The sequence below is a fragment of the Python bivittatus genome, unplaced genomic scaffold (genome assembly GCF_059951505.1).
Source record: "Python bivittatus isolate LINGU-HERP-01145 unplaced genomic scaffold, Pbiv_v1 ctg000700_np1212, whole genome shotgun sequence".
Taxonomy (NCBI): Eukaryota; Metazoa; Chordata; class Lepidosauria; order Squamata; family Pythonidae; genus Python; species Python bivittatus.
In genome coordinates this window covers 104,763,353-104,779,505 of record NW_028277098.1, presented here as the reverse complement: position 1 = coordinate 104,779,505, position 16,153 = coordinate 104,763,353, and the positions used below count along the sequence as shown (strand labels likewise).

The 16,153-nt window shown below is 56.2% G+C and overlaps 1 protein-coding gene across 1 annotated transcript in view; it reads left to right on the top strand.

Moving 5' to 3' along the window:
• Positions 1 to 14,558, top strand: part of CDH22 (cadherin 22) — a 79,964-nt gene extending 65,406 nt beyond the window's left edge. The window contains exons 9-12 of the mRNA XM_088154457.1: positions 4,403 to 4,524; positions 4,792 to 4,909; positions 11,588 to 11,839; positions 12,629 to 14,558. Of these exons, the coding sequence (XP_088010583.1) occupies positions 4,403 to 4,524; positions 4,792 to 4,909; positions 11,588 to 11,839; positions 12,629 to 13,143 (1,007 nt within the window). The 3' untranslated portion in view covers positions 13,144 to 14,558. The remainder of the gene's footprint in view (positions 1 to 4,402; positions 4,525 to 4,791; positions 4,910 to 11,587; positions 11,840 to 12,628) is intronic.
• The last annotated feature ends 1,595 nt before the right edge of the window (positions 14,559 to 16,153 follow it).

The following is a 16,153-nucleotide window of genomic DNA, read 5'->3' as shown; positions in this document are numbered from 1 at the left end:
TCCTTCCTGAGAGGAGCACGCGGGACGGGTCAGGCCTACTCAAAGGGGATGCATGGGAGCCAAATACTTTGAAATGTGCCTGGAAACCGTTGGAAGCCAACGCAGCATCCTAAATTTGGTGTTATGTGGCTGTAACAGCTCTCCACCAGCGTATGGGTCATTGTGTTTTGCACCAGCAATGGCCTCTGAGTTGCCTTCAGAGGCAGCAATCTAGTTTCGAGGTGATAAGGCTGTGAGTTACTGCTGCGAAGGCCTCCTGCTCCAGGGAAACCAAACAAGGCTTCATCCACAGATCCATCAGTAGCGGTGAATCTAGGAGACCCCCATATTGTGGACTTGCTGCTGCAGAGGACGTGCAATCCATTCAGAGTCAAACAGGTGCCAACAGGAAGCCAGGTGTTTGGACGAAAAGCACCCCCATCTTCAGACACTCAATCAAGACTTCGACCACATCTCTGGTGTGACCCAGGGTAGAGTTGTACAGTCAGATAATTTTAGAATATTAATGATGTGACAGATGATCTGTCCCAGTGCTTTCACGTAGATGTTAAAAAGCAGGGGAGAGAGAAACCGTCTCTGTGGTACTCCCTAAGGGAGCATCCCCTAGCCTGACCTGCTTCCCCACTGCTGCTGATGGGAACTGCCCGCTCAGGAAGGAGCAGAACCACTGCAGAACAGTACCCCACACTGAGCCCTCGCTGGCATATTCCAGAAGAACACCATGTTCAGTGGCCATTGAATCTTCTAAAACGATTACATAGTTCTGTAGAACATCATCCACCGCACAGGTCAAAGGGAATTCTGTCTCATTTCCAGGAGTGAGTCCCACCAAAAAAGATCCAGCCCAGATGACTTCACTTCATCTCGGGCACCCTGTAACAGGTGCTTTGTTGTTTTTCCTCCAAAAAAGGAGGTAGAAATGGGGCAGAAGTTGTTCCAGATGGATGGGCACCACCAGTTCCTACAAGATAGCTGATAGCACACCTTCTCCTGAAGAATGTTGACTCACTCCCAGATTCAGCCATTCAGCACCCCTGCCCCACCAGCTGCCCAAAAGAGCAAAGCGCGTCATGGGCCCAGCCCACACGTGGCAACCCTCATGTTGGAGAGCATCCAATCCACTTCCTTGGAATTCAAAAACTAAATCAAATCCCAGATAACGTTATAAGGCCTTGCCCTGGTCACTTCTTCCAACGCCACCTATGTGGAGCCCAAGCTTCAGCAAAATGTGCAAATTACTCACTGTAGCCTGTAGCTGGATCTTCGTGCCTGCACTTTCCCAACCTAGAGAGGCCTACTTTAAACAGTGCTCTGGGCAATATCCCAACAAAATAAGGGGATCCATATTGACTCCATGAAGGCTTGAACTGTGGACCTCCGTCTGATCAGATTCACTTCCAGTCTTCGTCTACTGATGCTCCAGGTGTCTTCTGTCGCTTCATCTCCTGGAGCTCTTCAGTAAACCAAGGAACTCCAAGGGAATGCTGAACAGAGAGGCTGCTCCAGAGCAGTTGCTTCTAGTTGACTTCCAGAGTTCTACTAAGCATTCAATAGAACCACTTACCAGAATCCATCTGGATCCACAAGGGACCTGGGACGAACCATCTTAATCAATCCCCTCACCCTGTGGAGGTTCCAGAAGGTGATGAGTCTCATCTGACCAAAGAGGTGAAGGACCAAGAATAAGTTCCTCCCTCTTCAGATCAAAAGCTCATTGCTGTGAAGTGAAAATGAGATCTGGTAGATGACTATAACTTGGGCCCAAAGTTAGCTGGGATGAGCTCATGGCTGCCACTGAGTTCCCCTGGATCCCTCTGCCCAGCACGTGGAGACTGAAATCGCCTAACATCATGGCATACAACTCCCCAAATACATAATTTGGAGTTAAAGGCAAACGAGAACGTGATCCCATTCAAAAACACACCTATATTGCGGTTGCATATAAAATTAAGAATCCGATTCAGTACAGTAAAAATCAATTCACCATCTGCAGGATAGTCATAACAACCCAATGGGAGTGTTGAGTGGGGAAAAATGCTCCTTCTCTTAGCTTGGAAGGGGATTTCCATGAATTCTGGTCCCCTGACCACCTTATGGGCTTAAAGGCAGGTTATAAATCATAAAAGGAAATCCATCATTGTTGATGGATTTCTTTTGCTCACTCTTCTATTTTTATTGTACTGTAATATTCTTAATGATTCACATGGGGCAGTTAAAAGGTCCTGTGATCTGAAGAACAGGATGCAAATAAATTCAGAGGGTTAGAATAATTTTAAACGAATAGCTGCAGCGGGACAGGAGAGGAGAGTCTGCCAATGGGAGGCTGCATTTAAAAGCCCTGGTGGAAGTAGCGGGTGCATCCCTGTGCCAGTTGTGCCCATGACCAGACACCCCCCGCCCCGCTGCAGGGCTTCATCCCTGAGCGGCCCAGCAGGAAGGGGGTCTAGAGGGCATGGCTCGGACGCAAGTTTAAGGACAGCTCAGCCCAGGACCACCACAGCCAGATTGGGCCCAGGGGGAAAAACAGGCTTGGGGTGGGGGGGAGCTTTCCTCAGGAATCCCATAGGAAGGGGAAAGTGAGCCCCCCCAGCCTGAGGAACCTCCTGAAGTTGGAGCACACGTGGCGGTTGGTGAGGGTGCTGTCTTCCAAGGCCTGCAGGCAGCCAGGATGTCTCTTCCCTCGCCTCCCCATTGTGGAGCAGGCGCTGCCAGAAGGCAAGGGCAGCACCCCTCCCCGCTCCTCTGACCCACAACCACACTTGTGGCCACAACTACTCCCAGCAGCAGTGCTGTCCTGCTACAGGGCCTCCGTTGCACTCAAGCTGTCGCGCCTGCCTTTTCTCCATGCCCGCTGGCAGTGGCTTGCCTGGCGGGTCCTGGGCTGCCCTCCCTGTTGGGTTGCACTCCTGCAGGCTCCTTTGTTTGTGGGATGGTGCAGACCCCTGGGTCTCAGTGGTCAGCAGAGGCCAATCGGGTGGGGGTGGAGAGTGAGCAACGAAGTGGCAAGAGGGGCCCTGCGAGGACCAGGCTGTAGCAGGAGCCCTGCCAGGGGCACCTGTCCTCTCATGGTGGGGGCATCATTCAGAGGCAGCTGCTTCAGGGCTGAGAGCAGCATTTATCAGCCTTGGCAACTTGAAGATGTGTGGACTTCAACTCCCAGAATTGCTGCCATGCTGGCTGGGGAGTTCCAGGAGTTGAAGTCCACATATTTTTTTTATTTGATTGATTGATTGATTGATTGATTGATTGATTGGATTTATCTCCGCCCATCTCCCCCTGATGGGGGACTCTTACATCTGAATATATCTTAAGTCTTAAATATCTTAAAGTTGCCATGGTTGAGAAACACTGGCTGAGAGGATGGGTTGAGGGCAGTCTGGCACCCAGCTACGGGGCACAGGAAGGGGATGTCAGCTATTACACCAGTATTGATTGCTAAATTGGCACTTCATTTTCTAAAATTGTTGGAAATGTAACAATGTTCCATATTTGGTGGCAATGCTGTAAAAGTCAACAATTTTGGAAACAATTTATAACAGAATGAAACAAATTCTTAACGCTGAATTTCCTTTCCAACCTGCCATCTTCCAATGAAATATCGCTAAGCCTTTCACTGCCCGCAGTGTACGGAAAGGGCCTTTTATGGCAGGACACTTTACGTTTCTCACCAGAAACTATGTGCAAATCCCTCCATAACAGAACTGGCAACTCAGCAGCTAAAATAACCTCATATCCGAAAAGCCCAACTGACCCAAAATTACGTAAACGTGGAAACCATTTGGGGGCTATAGTTTCCTACATTGGTGTGTACCACATTCGAAACTTGGGTGCTGCTGAACACAAAGTCTTGATATTTAAGAGCAGATCCCCAGTGAGCTGCTAAGTAAGGATGGATCTTTCGCTGACTGGTCAGGAATCACCGCACTTCCGGTTCTGCTTCCCGGGCTCGCAGGCTGAGTTGGACTCGGCGGGCCTTTCTCGCAGCTGGCCTCCCCCGTGGTCCTGCTGGGCTTCCAGCAGCTTCTTTCGAAGCCTGAAGCCCCAGCTGGGGGGCTGAACCCTGCTTTGCCAGGGGTCCGTGGCTAATTGGGCAGCGCTCCGTGCCTGGTGGGCTGGGGAGCTGGGCACAGGCACGAAAGGCCTTGCGGTGGCCGCAAAACGCCCACTAGCCTTCCCGCCAGCCAGTGCAAGAGTGCAGATTGGGCCGTGACGGGTCGCGGCCGGGGGTCCACAGTCCTTCCCTCCTTACGTAGGGCTGGGGAGCTTCCCTTGGGGCTGCAATGGCTGTGCTTGTGGTGGCAGTGGCAGCCTGGCATCCGGATGGGGGCTGCTGCTGAGGCCCAGCACTCATCTGCTGCCTCGGGTGTGTGTGTGTGTGTGTGTGTGTGTGTGTGTGTTCCAGACAATCCTACTCAAGTGTCCAGGACAGTGCTCAGAATTCGCATCCTGGACGTGAACGACAACCCACCCGAACTGGCCACGCCCTACGAAGCCGCGGTCTGTGAGGACGCCAAGCCAGGAGAGGTGCGGAGGGTCAGCCCCCCCGCGGCCCCTTGCAGGTGGCGTTTGGGGCTGGGGCAGGGGTGCCGGGGGAGCTCTCTCAGGCCCTTCCCGGGCCCTCAGCTGCGGGCCTCTTTGCCCCTGTGGAGCTCGCGAAGCCGAGGGACCGGCTGGGGGCTGCGCTTGGGGGCAGAGCGTCCCTGCTTCCTCTGCTCATGCCGGAGGAGGTTGTGGGCCGGGCAAGGCGCTTTCTGTGCCCCCTCCTGACCGCTGGCTGCGCTTCTTCCGCAGCTGATCCAGACCATTAGTGTGGTGGACCGGGACGAGCCGCAGAGTGGCCACCGCTTCTATTTCACGCTAGCCCCCGAGGCCTCCGGTAGCCGCCATTTCTCCTTGCTGGACATCACGGGTAAGCCTCGCCTGGGCCCTCCACGGCTCCCCTCTGGTGGCTCACGCCTGTCCGAGGGGCAGCTGCCCGGGCCCAGGCCCTCCCACGCCTCCTCTGCCCACCTGCCGTGGCTCCCTCAGACTTGCCCGGGGCCTGGTCCCCAGGGCCGGGCCCTCTGCCGCTCTCCCCCTGCCACGAGTGCCTTTCCCCACGACCCCTTCCCCCTCCTGGCTCCCCTCGCTTGCTGTTGCCGGCACTGCGTAAATATCAGTGGTGACAAACTGCCGCCAACAGCCCATCTGTTTCTTTGTACAAATTTGTAGCTAGTTTTGAGATGTGATTTATAAATATTGCTGTAGGAGCCAAGATGAGACAGTGATGGATGCCAGCCCAGATGGAGGCTCTCCCTTAAATCTTGTCCTTCCACATCCTGCACAGCAGCAGAGAGTGGCAACCAGAATGCCCCTTGGCACCTGGTCCGTGCCCTACCCACCACAGGCCTGGTTCCAGGAGCCAACTGGACACCCCTTGCAGAAGACAGCAGTGGCCCTGCCCAGCTTCCCTCCCCTTAAATGGCCTGGACCGGGGTTGGGGGTGGAACGGGCAGGCAGAACCACATGTTTAATTTAAATTCCTGGGTGGGTGGCTAATTTAGAATTTGCAGGACAGATTCGGAAGCAGGAGGACATTAAAGGAGGTACCAGGACCAAAACAAACAGCATAATACTTATTTAAATTGTCCCCGTTAATTACTTACAGCACCAGAGGTCCTTCTGTAATCTGCCACAGTGGGCCCAAATGGCAGGGAGGGTCTCCAGAATTTGACTCACAATGGCGTTGCTTTCCTTGGGCAAGGTTTATAGCCCAGCAACCCGTCCACCTCAGAGTTGCTTAGTTTCGGCATCAGCAAGGGAAGGTTACCTGTTAATGAGGATTAAGGATCTAGCAGGCCCTGGGCCCCTGCTACGCCTGCTACATAGGACAAAAGAGGAAAATAATTATCTGATCAGGGTTAGAGCAAAAAGTTTGTTATCTCACAACTTGCAAGAGTAAATAGGAAGATCTAGCAGCCTGCCTTCCAGGCGTTAACTGAAAAATGTGGTCAGTCACAGAACCTGCTCTTGATGGGAGTTGACTCCAAGGGGCTCTGTCCTCCAAGCTTTTTATTGCCCTGGAGGTTTCTGTACCACCTCTGAGCAAAAATTCCAATGACAACTTAAAATAAGAAGAGCCATTAATACACAAAATTGATTGACTGATTAGGTGCCATCAGGTTTGTGTCAACATTTAGCAACCGTGCAGATGGACCTTCTCTAGGAGGATCTGTCCCCAGCTTGGCCCTTCAGGCCTTCCAAAGGCACTCCCAGCACTGCTGTAACTGAGCCCATCTTCTGCTGGTGGTCGTTCTCTTCTTTTTCCTTCCAGAAAGCTAAGCCTAAAGTGTCCAAAATACGATCATTTGAGCCTGGTTATTTGTGACTTGAATGAAAACTCTGGGCTGATTTGTTTTCATCGTATTTTCATGAGTCTTCTCCAACGCTAACATTCAAAAATGTCAATATTCTTTCTAATCCTGCTTCTTCAAAATCCAACTTTTGCTTCCATGGAGAGTTGCAGGGAAATCATTGCTTGCACAGTTTTGATCTTTGTAGGTATAGACATATAATGGTATCGGAATATTTTTCCAAGGCTCCATGCATTCGTCTGCAGTGTAACTTTTGACTGCTGGTCCTTTTCTGCTAATAGTCGGTTCTAAAATCAGAAGCTCTCCACCACTTAGTATCTTCATTGTCAGTTCTGAGGCTGGTGTCATACCTGTTGTCATTAGTTTGGTCCTCCTTATACTTAATCGTAGTCCTATTTTTTCACTGTGCTCCTTGACTTTCATTTCATGAGCTTGCAGTTCATTTGCATTTTCAGCTACCAGAGCAGTGTCACCAGCATAGTGCAGGTTATTGATGTTTCTTCCTCCAGCGTTAAAACCTCACTCATCTTCTTTCAATCCAGCCTCTCTCAATATGTATTAAAGCATATCGGTTGAATAAATAAGGGGAGAGTATACAGCCTCGTTGCGCTCCTCGGCCAACCTGGAGCCATTCTCTTTCACCGTGCTTCACCTGAGTGTGGCGTCTTGTCCTGTGTACAGGTTTCATATGAGGACAATGGGATCCCCAGTTTCCTAAGGACATTCCACGGCTTGACATGATCGACACAATCAAAGGCCATGCTATAATCGATGAAGCACAATCTGACTTCTTTGGGGTATTCTTTGGCTTTCTCAGTTATACAGCAGGCATCAGCTATAATGTCTCTTGTTCCTTGGTATTTTCTAAAATCAGCTTCAACACCTGGCATCTCCTTTTTCATGTAGGGCTTTAATCCGTGTAGAATGATCCCAAACATCATCTTACCAACATGTGAAATTAAGGATATTGTATCATAGTTTGCGTACTCTGTTAAGTCTCCTTTGGAGTCCTGAGCTTGGCTGTTTGTTTGCAGGCATTTCATTACCCAACTAGGGAACATCATAAGTGTGAGTGACGGAGTGAGTGAGTGAGTGAGTGAGTGAGTGTGGGGTTTGCTTCCTGTTTATATATAGTAGCTTGCCCTGCCAGTGTTGGTGGGGCCCTCTTGCTCTGAAATCCTTCGTTAAGCTCCTTAACGAGATCGTTGTGTTGCGCTGGCTTCCCTTCCCTTCTCTTCTCGGCAACGTCCACCGTCTGCTTCGACATCTAGTTGCTTCTCCTGTGTCTTGGTCTTTGGCCGTCTCTTTTCACCTTCACCCGCAACAACGTCTTTGGTTTCATTCCACAGTTCCTCTGGTTCCCTGTCCACGAGGCTCAGGACTTTAGAGCAGTTCCTCGAAAACGGGGTCTGTGCTCGGGATCCTATCGTGGAACCTGCTGCTGCTGGGCTTGGCTTGGGACTTGCCCAAGAGCAGCCTGTGAATTGTTGCACAGCCAGCCCCTGGCCACGTCTTTGCCAATATAACTGAGTTCCATCTCCTTGTAGCCGTAATATAGTCAATTTGATTTCTGTTTACTCCGTCTGGTGATGTCCATGTATACAGGCATCGTTTGGGTTGTTGGAAGACTGTATTAGCAATGAAGAAATAATTAGATTGGCAGAAACTGATAAGTCATTCTCCTGCTTCATTTAAGTTTCCTACTTTGGGTTCCAACTACATTTTCCTCCCTACTATTTCCAACTTTGGCATTTCATTCCCAACCAGAAGCAGCACATCCTCCTTGCATTTCTGTCGATTTCAGACTGAACTTACCATAAAACTCATCACCTTCCTCTTCTTCTGCATCGGTGGTTGGAGCATAAACTTGAATGAATGTCATTTTAAAGGCTTGTCCACAGTCTAATCAACATTATTCAGTCATTGATTGCATTGTAGCCAAGTACTGTTCTTGCTGTGCCCTCCCCAGCTCTAAAAGCAACTCTGTTCCTTCTTTGTTTTTCATGTCCCGAGTAATAAACAATGTGATCTTCTGACTGAAAGTGTCCAGTCTCAGTCCATCTCCATTCGCTGATGCCTAAGACGTCAATTTGTAGTCGTTTCATTTCATCTTTCACTGTTTTGAGCTTTCCCGTGTTCACCCTTCTTACGTTCCCTGTTCCTACTGTAATTCTGTCTTTGCAGCTTCGGATTTTCTCTTCCTGTGCGGCAACATCCGCAGCTAGACCTGCGGAAGGCTTTAATCTAGCCACACCTTAAACACCACTAGGACTCCGAAAGATGCTCAGCAGTTCCTCAGTAATGTCGTGAGTGCCATCTGACCTGGGGCCCATCATCCGGCACTATATCGCCAATCGTTTTATATTTTCTATCCATCGTCCATGGGGTTTTCTTGGTACAGATGCAGGCGTGGTCTGCCATTGCCTTCTCCTGCACGGTGGGAACGGATCCCTTTGCATTGTCACAGCAGGGTCGTCTGCCCCGCTCCTCCCTCTATCGCTGCTGCCCAACGTTGTGCCTGCTGGGTTTGGCTGGGCGGCAGGGATGGCCCTCGTGCCGTGGGTGACCCTGCTGGGGATAGATGTACTCTGGGCACCCCCTCCCGGCCTTCTTCGCTCATCCCTCCCCCCATCCTGAGGGGCAGCACAGCAGGAGTTGCGAGGAATATAGACGTGGGAAGCAGCATAGGACCCTAGTGCTGAGGGGGTCTTGAGCCCATCCGGTCCAACCCCCTGCTCGGACCGGGAATCCAAACGAAAGCATCTCATTGCCAAACGGCTGTCCGGCCTCCACTTGAACCCAGCCAGTGGAGGGGAACCCCCCACCTCTTTGGGTCATTGGTTCCGCTGTCAAACGGCTCGTTTGGCTAGAAAGTCGGCTTCTCCGATAGAAGAGAATCTCCGTAGTTGCTGCTCCCTGGGCGTGGTGGTTGCTGGCGGACGCTTCATGCGCTGGTGATGTTCCCTGGCTGGGTGATGAAACGTCTGCAAGCAAACCGCCAAGCTCAGGGGGCAGCAAGGCCTCCACAACCAGAACCTGCCAGCTGATTATTCTGCATCCTGCACGCTGAACAAGAGGGGGCAGGTCCCGATGGCTCTGGTGTGGCCCCTGTTCGGGTGTTTGGAGAGCCCCTCCTGGCTCTCCTCTCAAGGCCAAGCCTCCCGGGCTTTGCTTCTGGGCCCCCTCTCACTCACGGCCCTTCTCTCCGGACCCTTCTTAGAGGGTAGTGCCAAAGCCGGACGCAGGTGGGGGGATCTGAGCAAAGCAGAGGAAGGTAGAATGACTCCTTCCGTTATGCTGTTTGGGGGACCTCTTTTGCGATTACGCATCCTGAAATTATGTTTGCGCAGGGAGTTCCAGGGCTGCAGGCTAGGCTGGAAAGCTGAAAAGCATTCCCCGGAAAACAGCACCGACTTTATTTTTTTATCATCATCATCATCATCATCATCATCATCATCATCAGGAATCAAGTGCACCTGGAGAGGCAGCTCTTCCCTAATCTGCGTTTGCCTTTTTTGCAGCCATACCACAGACTCAGGTTCTATTCTGTTTCCAATCAGCTGCAGCGCCAAGATCCCTTTCATAACATTATTGCCAAACCAGGTATCCCCCATCCTCTATCTAGGTTTCCCAGGCTAAGATTTTTGCATCGACCCCTCCTACATTTAATTTGCAAGCTATTTCCCCAAATTATCAAGATGGTTTTGAACCCAGGCAAGAGTAAGCAAAGCAGAGCGTGAGGGAGCCAATGTTGGTTGGCTGGCTGGCTGGTCTGAGCCTTTAAATAAGTAGGCAAATCTGTCACGACTGCTGCCCCCCGACAGCTCCGCTGATCTGATTCCTGGGGACCCTTTTGCGCCTCAGGAGCATTCCTGGAAAATTAGACTCTGGAGCAGCCAGGCCGGTGCTTTCTGCCTGGAAAAAAGGCGTAGGCAGACTTGGGGGATAGCGGGCACCTGGGGGGCCAGAGGGACGGGTGGGAGCAGATTTCCAGGAAACTCAGAAACACGCCCAATCCCAGCACCGCACTGGCCACCCCCAGGAGCAAGGGAGTCCCGGGCGGGGGACGGCACTGCAGAGAGGCGGAAGCGGCCTGGACTTACCCCGGGCTGGCTTCGTGGGCCTTGGCGGCCAGCAGCCCCCTGCAGTGTCTGGGCATGCCGACAGGTTTGCCCGCTCCCAAGAGGGCGGCATCAGTCCCTTCCCTGGAAAAGGTTCTCGGAGGCTCCGACCTGCGCTGGCCAGCTCTGCCACTCTTCTCCAAATCAGGAGCCGAGAAGGACCTGCCTGCGCCCCGTCTTTTCTGGTCCACGCACATCCCCGGCACGTGCCCAGAAAGGCCACCTTCCCCAAGGGGCCTTGCCAAAGGGCCCTTGCGCGGAGCCCCTCTTCCTTGCCTCCCCATTGGTATGTCCGTGCTTGGCAGAAGGCTGTGCCCCCCGGGCCACAAGGAGCCCAGACTGGGGGTGGAGCCGGGCTGTCTGGGCTGGGGGGGTGTTCTCCTACCAACTGTGCCAGTGGGGGGCCCTGACAGATGGGGGAGGCTAGCTGTGGTCCCAAACGTTCTTCTCCAGGCAGGTGGGCCGTCTCGCGTGGGAAGCATCTTGGGTCTCGAGGAGTCGCACAGCCAGGCTATTGACTCTGAGCCGCAGGCGAGATGGTGGAAGGCCTCATTAAGAGGAAGGGGTTGGGGAGGAAGGGGGTTGCTTTCAGGATCCGGGCAGTGGGTTTCCAAGCCCAGCAAGCAGCCCTCTGCGTGGCAGCTGCAGTGCCAGGGATTGTCCCCTGAGGGCAGCTGGCTGCCGCTTTGACTGGCCGCGGAGCAGCCTGACTCATGGCTCTTCCTTGGGGAGTGAGTGGCCGTGCCCAGCCTTGCCAGGTTCCCAGCCCAAGGGGAACCCCCCCCCCAACCTGCTGCAGAATGGGCCCAGTGCATCCCAGGGCCCATGGGGGCCGTGCCTCTGCCCTTCCTTCCACCCCCTCTTCTCCGGCTGGGGGAGCAGCAGGAGCACCAGCTGGCCTCCCCCTGCAGAGGGGGGGGGCATTGTATTATGGTGGCTCCCTAATGGACTGTCTCACCTGTTCCAACCACAGCCAGCTCCTGGGGAAGGTGTGGAGGTGCCCGAGTGGGGTGGCGTCTCCTGGGGGCTGAGGGAACCCTTCTTGGGGTCTGCCAGGAGGGTGCTTCTTGCCAGCAGCCCCCCGCTTCCTCCTGGTCTTGGCTCTCTCCCCAGACAGCACAGCTGCCCTGCACACTCAGCACCCGGGCTTCAATCGGCAGGAGCAGGATATTTTCTTGCTGCCCATCCTGGTGGTGGATAGCGGCCCACCCACCCTCAGCAGCACCGGCACGCTCACTGTCCGTATCTGCGGCTGCGACAACGCTGGCACCATCCAGTCGTGCAACACCACCGCCTTTGTGGTAGCCCCTTCGCTCAGCCCCGGCGCCCTCATTGCCCTGCTGGTCTGCGTTCTCATCCTTGTGGGTGAGTGTCTCCCCCATGCACGCCTTGCTCTTCTTCTTGCGCTGCTCTGCCCTCTGCAAACAGAGCCACACGTGCCTCCCTCCTGCCCCCACTGCCCCAGGAGTTACTGGGCTGAGGAGCTGCTGCCATGAGGGCTCGCAGCTGCCATGGCAGTGTCCTGCCCCACCGCCCTTGGCACACTAGCATCTTGGGGGAGGTGGAGAGCAGGACGTGGTCCTGCTGGAACAGGGGAGAGGCGCCAGCGCCCGTCTCCTCTTCCTTGGGCAGGCACAGCCTCGGCTGGGTGCCTGCTTGTGTCCTCGTGCTCATCCTTTGCCGTGCCTGGTCCCCCGCCCCCAGTCAGACCAGCCCTCCCTGAATTAGATGCAGGGGGGCTTTCTGCCCTCAGTTCCTGGGGCATGAAATTAACAAGATCAAAGGGCCTGGTTTGTCTGCAGGGGCCTCCTTCTCCCCAGCATTGCCTCCTCTGAGGATTTCAGGCTGGTGCTCCTCTGGGGTCAGCCGGGGAGGAGCGCCTGCTCCCTCGCCCGAGCCCCTTCAGGGGGACACAGCTGCAGCTCCCACAGAAAGGCCTCACAGCCAGAGGGAGGTTTGGCAGTCTGGATCCCTGGTGGGGTGTGCAGGCTGTCCCACGGCCAGGGCAGCAGCCTCTCCGACAGCCGGGCCAGGCGGGCTGGCCTGGACGGCTGTGGGCCCTCTTCAAAGCCCCTGGCTGCAGGGGGTCAGCACCCTGCACAGGAGGCTCTTCCACTGCCTGCCTCTCTCCCCACATGCCCCGGATGGCTGCAGTGCTGGTCCTCTTGATCCTGGCCCTGAAGCGCCACCAGAAGGGGCACCTGGCCTCAGAGGAAGACGAGGACATGCGGGACAACGTCATCAAGTACAACGATGAGGGTGGTGGCGAGCAGGACACCCAGGCCTATGACATGTCGGCGCTGCGCAGCCTCTACGAGTTCAGCGAGACCAAGGGGGACGAGAAGGGGGCGCCCCCCCTGCCCTCGGAGCTCCACACCCTGCCCCAGTGGCGCCAGGCGCCAGACCTCGACTTCTCCCTCTTCAGAGACTACATCGGCCGCAAAGTGGGGCAGGCGGATGCGGACCCATCCGTGCCCCCCTACGACTCCTTCCAGACCTACGCCTTTGAGGGGGCCGACTCCCCTCCGGCCTCCCTGAGCTCCATCGCTTCCCGCTCGACTGGCTCTGAGCAGGACTTCTCCTATCTCAGCGGCTGGGGCCCCCGCTTCCGGCAGCTGGCCGTGCTCTACGCCGGGCCCCGAGGCCAGGAGAGCAGCCGGGAGACCTAGCCCCCGGCCAGAGGCCCGGAGTGCCAGCTGGAGCAGGGCTCCTCAGGGCCCCCATGAATCCCACCGCACGCCCTCGCCCTCTTCCAGGGCCCCCGCAGGAGCTTGGCGTGAGGGAGGTGGCCTGGCCACCGGTGCAGCCTCCTTGGACTCCCCCTCCTCTTCCTCCTCCATTAAAGCATTCCACCTCCCTGGAAGAAGGAGCCAGGGCCAGGCAGCTCCTCTGGCAAATTATCATTTCAGTATATCTGTGTAAGGAGAGGGAACTGCCGGTGGGGGGCAGGGGCAGGGAGGCCACCTTTGGTTGCCAAATTGATTTTGCCCCTCGATTCTCAGCGTCTGACGAGCTTTGATCTGTTGAGCAGCGCCTCTGCCGAGGGCCCGGCTGCTCCCTCTCTGGAGGGCTCCCTGGTCTTGGGGGCGGCTGGCCCTGGGCTCCCATCCAGACAGATGGGGCCCTCTTGTACTTCGGCTCAGGCGCTCTGGCCAGTCCGCGGCTCCCGAGGGAGGTCCAGGCAGACCCTTTCCCCAGCCTCCCACCGTGCCGCCCTCCCTTCGCCCCTCCTTGCTGTGCCTCATCCTTCCTGGCTCTGCAGCAGAAGCGTGGCTGCCCAGAGGTGCCACTGATCCCCAGGGTCTCCTCCCCACCTTCCTCGGCATACTGGGGGCTTGGGGAGCCAAAGGTCTGCAGCCAGCCTCCTTTTGTACCTGCAGCCTGCCCTGGAGATCCTCAGCCCACAACTCCAATTGGAAAGGGCCCGTGGGGGAGCTCAGCAAGGGGGATTCCTGGGGCAAAGCTGGCGCAGGAGGGAGCCCAGGGTTCCGGTACCAGGTGGACCTCCCTTCCATTCTGGGGCGCCTGCCCTGAACCCGGGGCATTTTATGGGCTGCTGTCCCCTCCACTTAAGCCTGGTCTGACCTCCCGCTTGACCGAGAGGCCTTGTCTCAGGGTTTCTGCCGACCACCCTCAGCTCCTCGCCGCCCCCGTGGCACCGCTGGCCCTCACTGTGACTTCCCCTCTGGCTCCTTTCTGCCAGGGGCGGAGTTGAGGCTCTTCCCCCTCCTGCTCAGGAACTTTTATGGGCTTCTTTTCCGGCCCCTGGTGGGGAACCAGCCCCCTCCCCTTGTTTAACTGGAGCAGCCAGCCTCCCAGGCAAGGGGTCAAACAGGGTATCTGACATTTTCCATCCGGATTCCTTCCACCACTGCTGCACGCAGAACAGCCATGGGGGGGGGGTCCATGTGCACCCCTCCACGCCCCAGACACTGCAGTGCTCCCTCTTCTGCACCATCACTGAGCCCTCCCTTCCCCTGCCCCAAGTGGGGAGGAGCTGGCAGCCCCCACCCCCCACCCCTGAAGCTCTGGATGGCCGGAGCACATGCCTGGGATCCTCCCAAGGTCCTTCTGGGACTTGAAATAAATCATTTCCTTCTCGTCCCCTGGGTGTCTGTTCTGATTTTTTCTTGGGGGAGTGGGGAGTCACGAAGCCCTCAATGGCTCGTTGGGACACCTGGCAAGAGGGAGCCAGTTTGCCCAACCAGGCGCGTCGCTCCCCCCTCTTCCTGGGAATGCTTTTGTGGCCCCGGTCCCTCAGGGCCAACAGCAGCTCCCTGCACGTGCTGCACTCTGTCAGCCACTACAGGCTCTTCCCCTGCCCGGTTGCAGTGCCCAAGCCTCCCCTTCTCTTCCACCGAATGCCAGGGCCTCCTCCTTTTGCTCTCGTCCCCGGAAGGGGGACCCCCAGGAGCCCCAAGGGGAGCACGCTCTGGAGAGGATCTGGAGGAGAAGGACCTGGCAGACTGCCCTGCCCGAGGCTCACGTCCTGGCACAGGCAGAGCGACGCCACCCAGCGCACCGTCCTCTTCCTGAACCAGCACACAAGCTCAGCGTCCCCCATTGTCTCGGTGTGTGGCCCATGTGCAGGGGGACCGCCCCTCTTTGCTATGGGTCACAAACTTAAGACTCTGTGGATGGACAGACAGGTGGGCTGGCGAGGCCAAGGGGGTTGGTGAAGAGCTGCACTGCTGGGCATGGCTGGGCGGTCGCCCAGTCCTTTGGCACAGAAGGCTGATGCTGGACCGCTGCAGCGGGCAGGAGCGAAGGTCTGCTACCCAGGTCCCCACGGATTCTCCTGCTGCAAAGCATGGCCAGCCAGCAAAAGGGCCCCACTGTGTCCCGGGGAGAGGCTGGCCAGAGTGGGGGCTTGGTGAGCAGCCTGTGCACAAGGCACCGGGAGCGGCCAGCCCTCCTCCTCCGCCTCCGTGCCTCCAAACAGCGAGGGAGGTTGCATGTGCGCCGCTCTTCAGCCACTTTGCGAGATGCTTGGCCCAGAGCGAGGCCTCTGCTGCTCTCGTTTGCACCTGCCTCCCCCCGATGCCCACCTGGCAGCCTCACAGGCAGGAGCAAAGGGCCTGGCTGGCCGTCTCTGCAATCTCCACAGGTGACCAAGACAGGGACCACAGCCTGGAGGGATTGGTGGGTGCCTCTGCCCTTGCCGCCTGGCAGGAGCAGCCCAGGGCAGTCCAGCCCCTCCTCTCCCCAGGTGTCCCCCAGGAGCAGCAGGAGCAGGGCTGGCAGACCTGCTTGGCACGCTGCCCGACTTCCGGACCACTCGTCCGGGAGCCTGAAGGTGTGGTCAGTGGCCGCAATCCCTCCAGGCCACCTGTCTGTGGCTGCCCCTCCCCGCTTGGGCGGGCTGTCCAACCCGTCTGCCTTCTTCCCCTACACAACCAAGAGCCCAGCTGGCCCCTCTGCTCTCGTCACCATTGGCCTGAAGAAGTCGAGTGAGCCCCGCATGGTGGAAATGGCCCACAGGTCATGTTGGCACTTGGAAGATTACATTTTCTTTGTTCCTCCCTGGAAGGAAGGAAGTGAAATGGCCCCTTGGTAAGAGAGAGCCTCCGGGAGGGGGTAGGCACAGGACCCTGGCTGCGGTTATGCCCTTTGTGGTCTCTGCCACAGAAGTGAACCTGCTGTGGGTCTGGAGCAGCCTTTAAAGTGCAGGCCGTACGG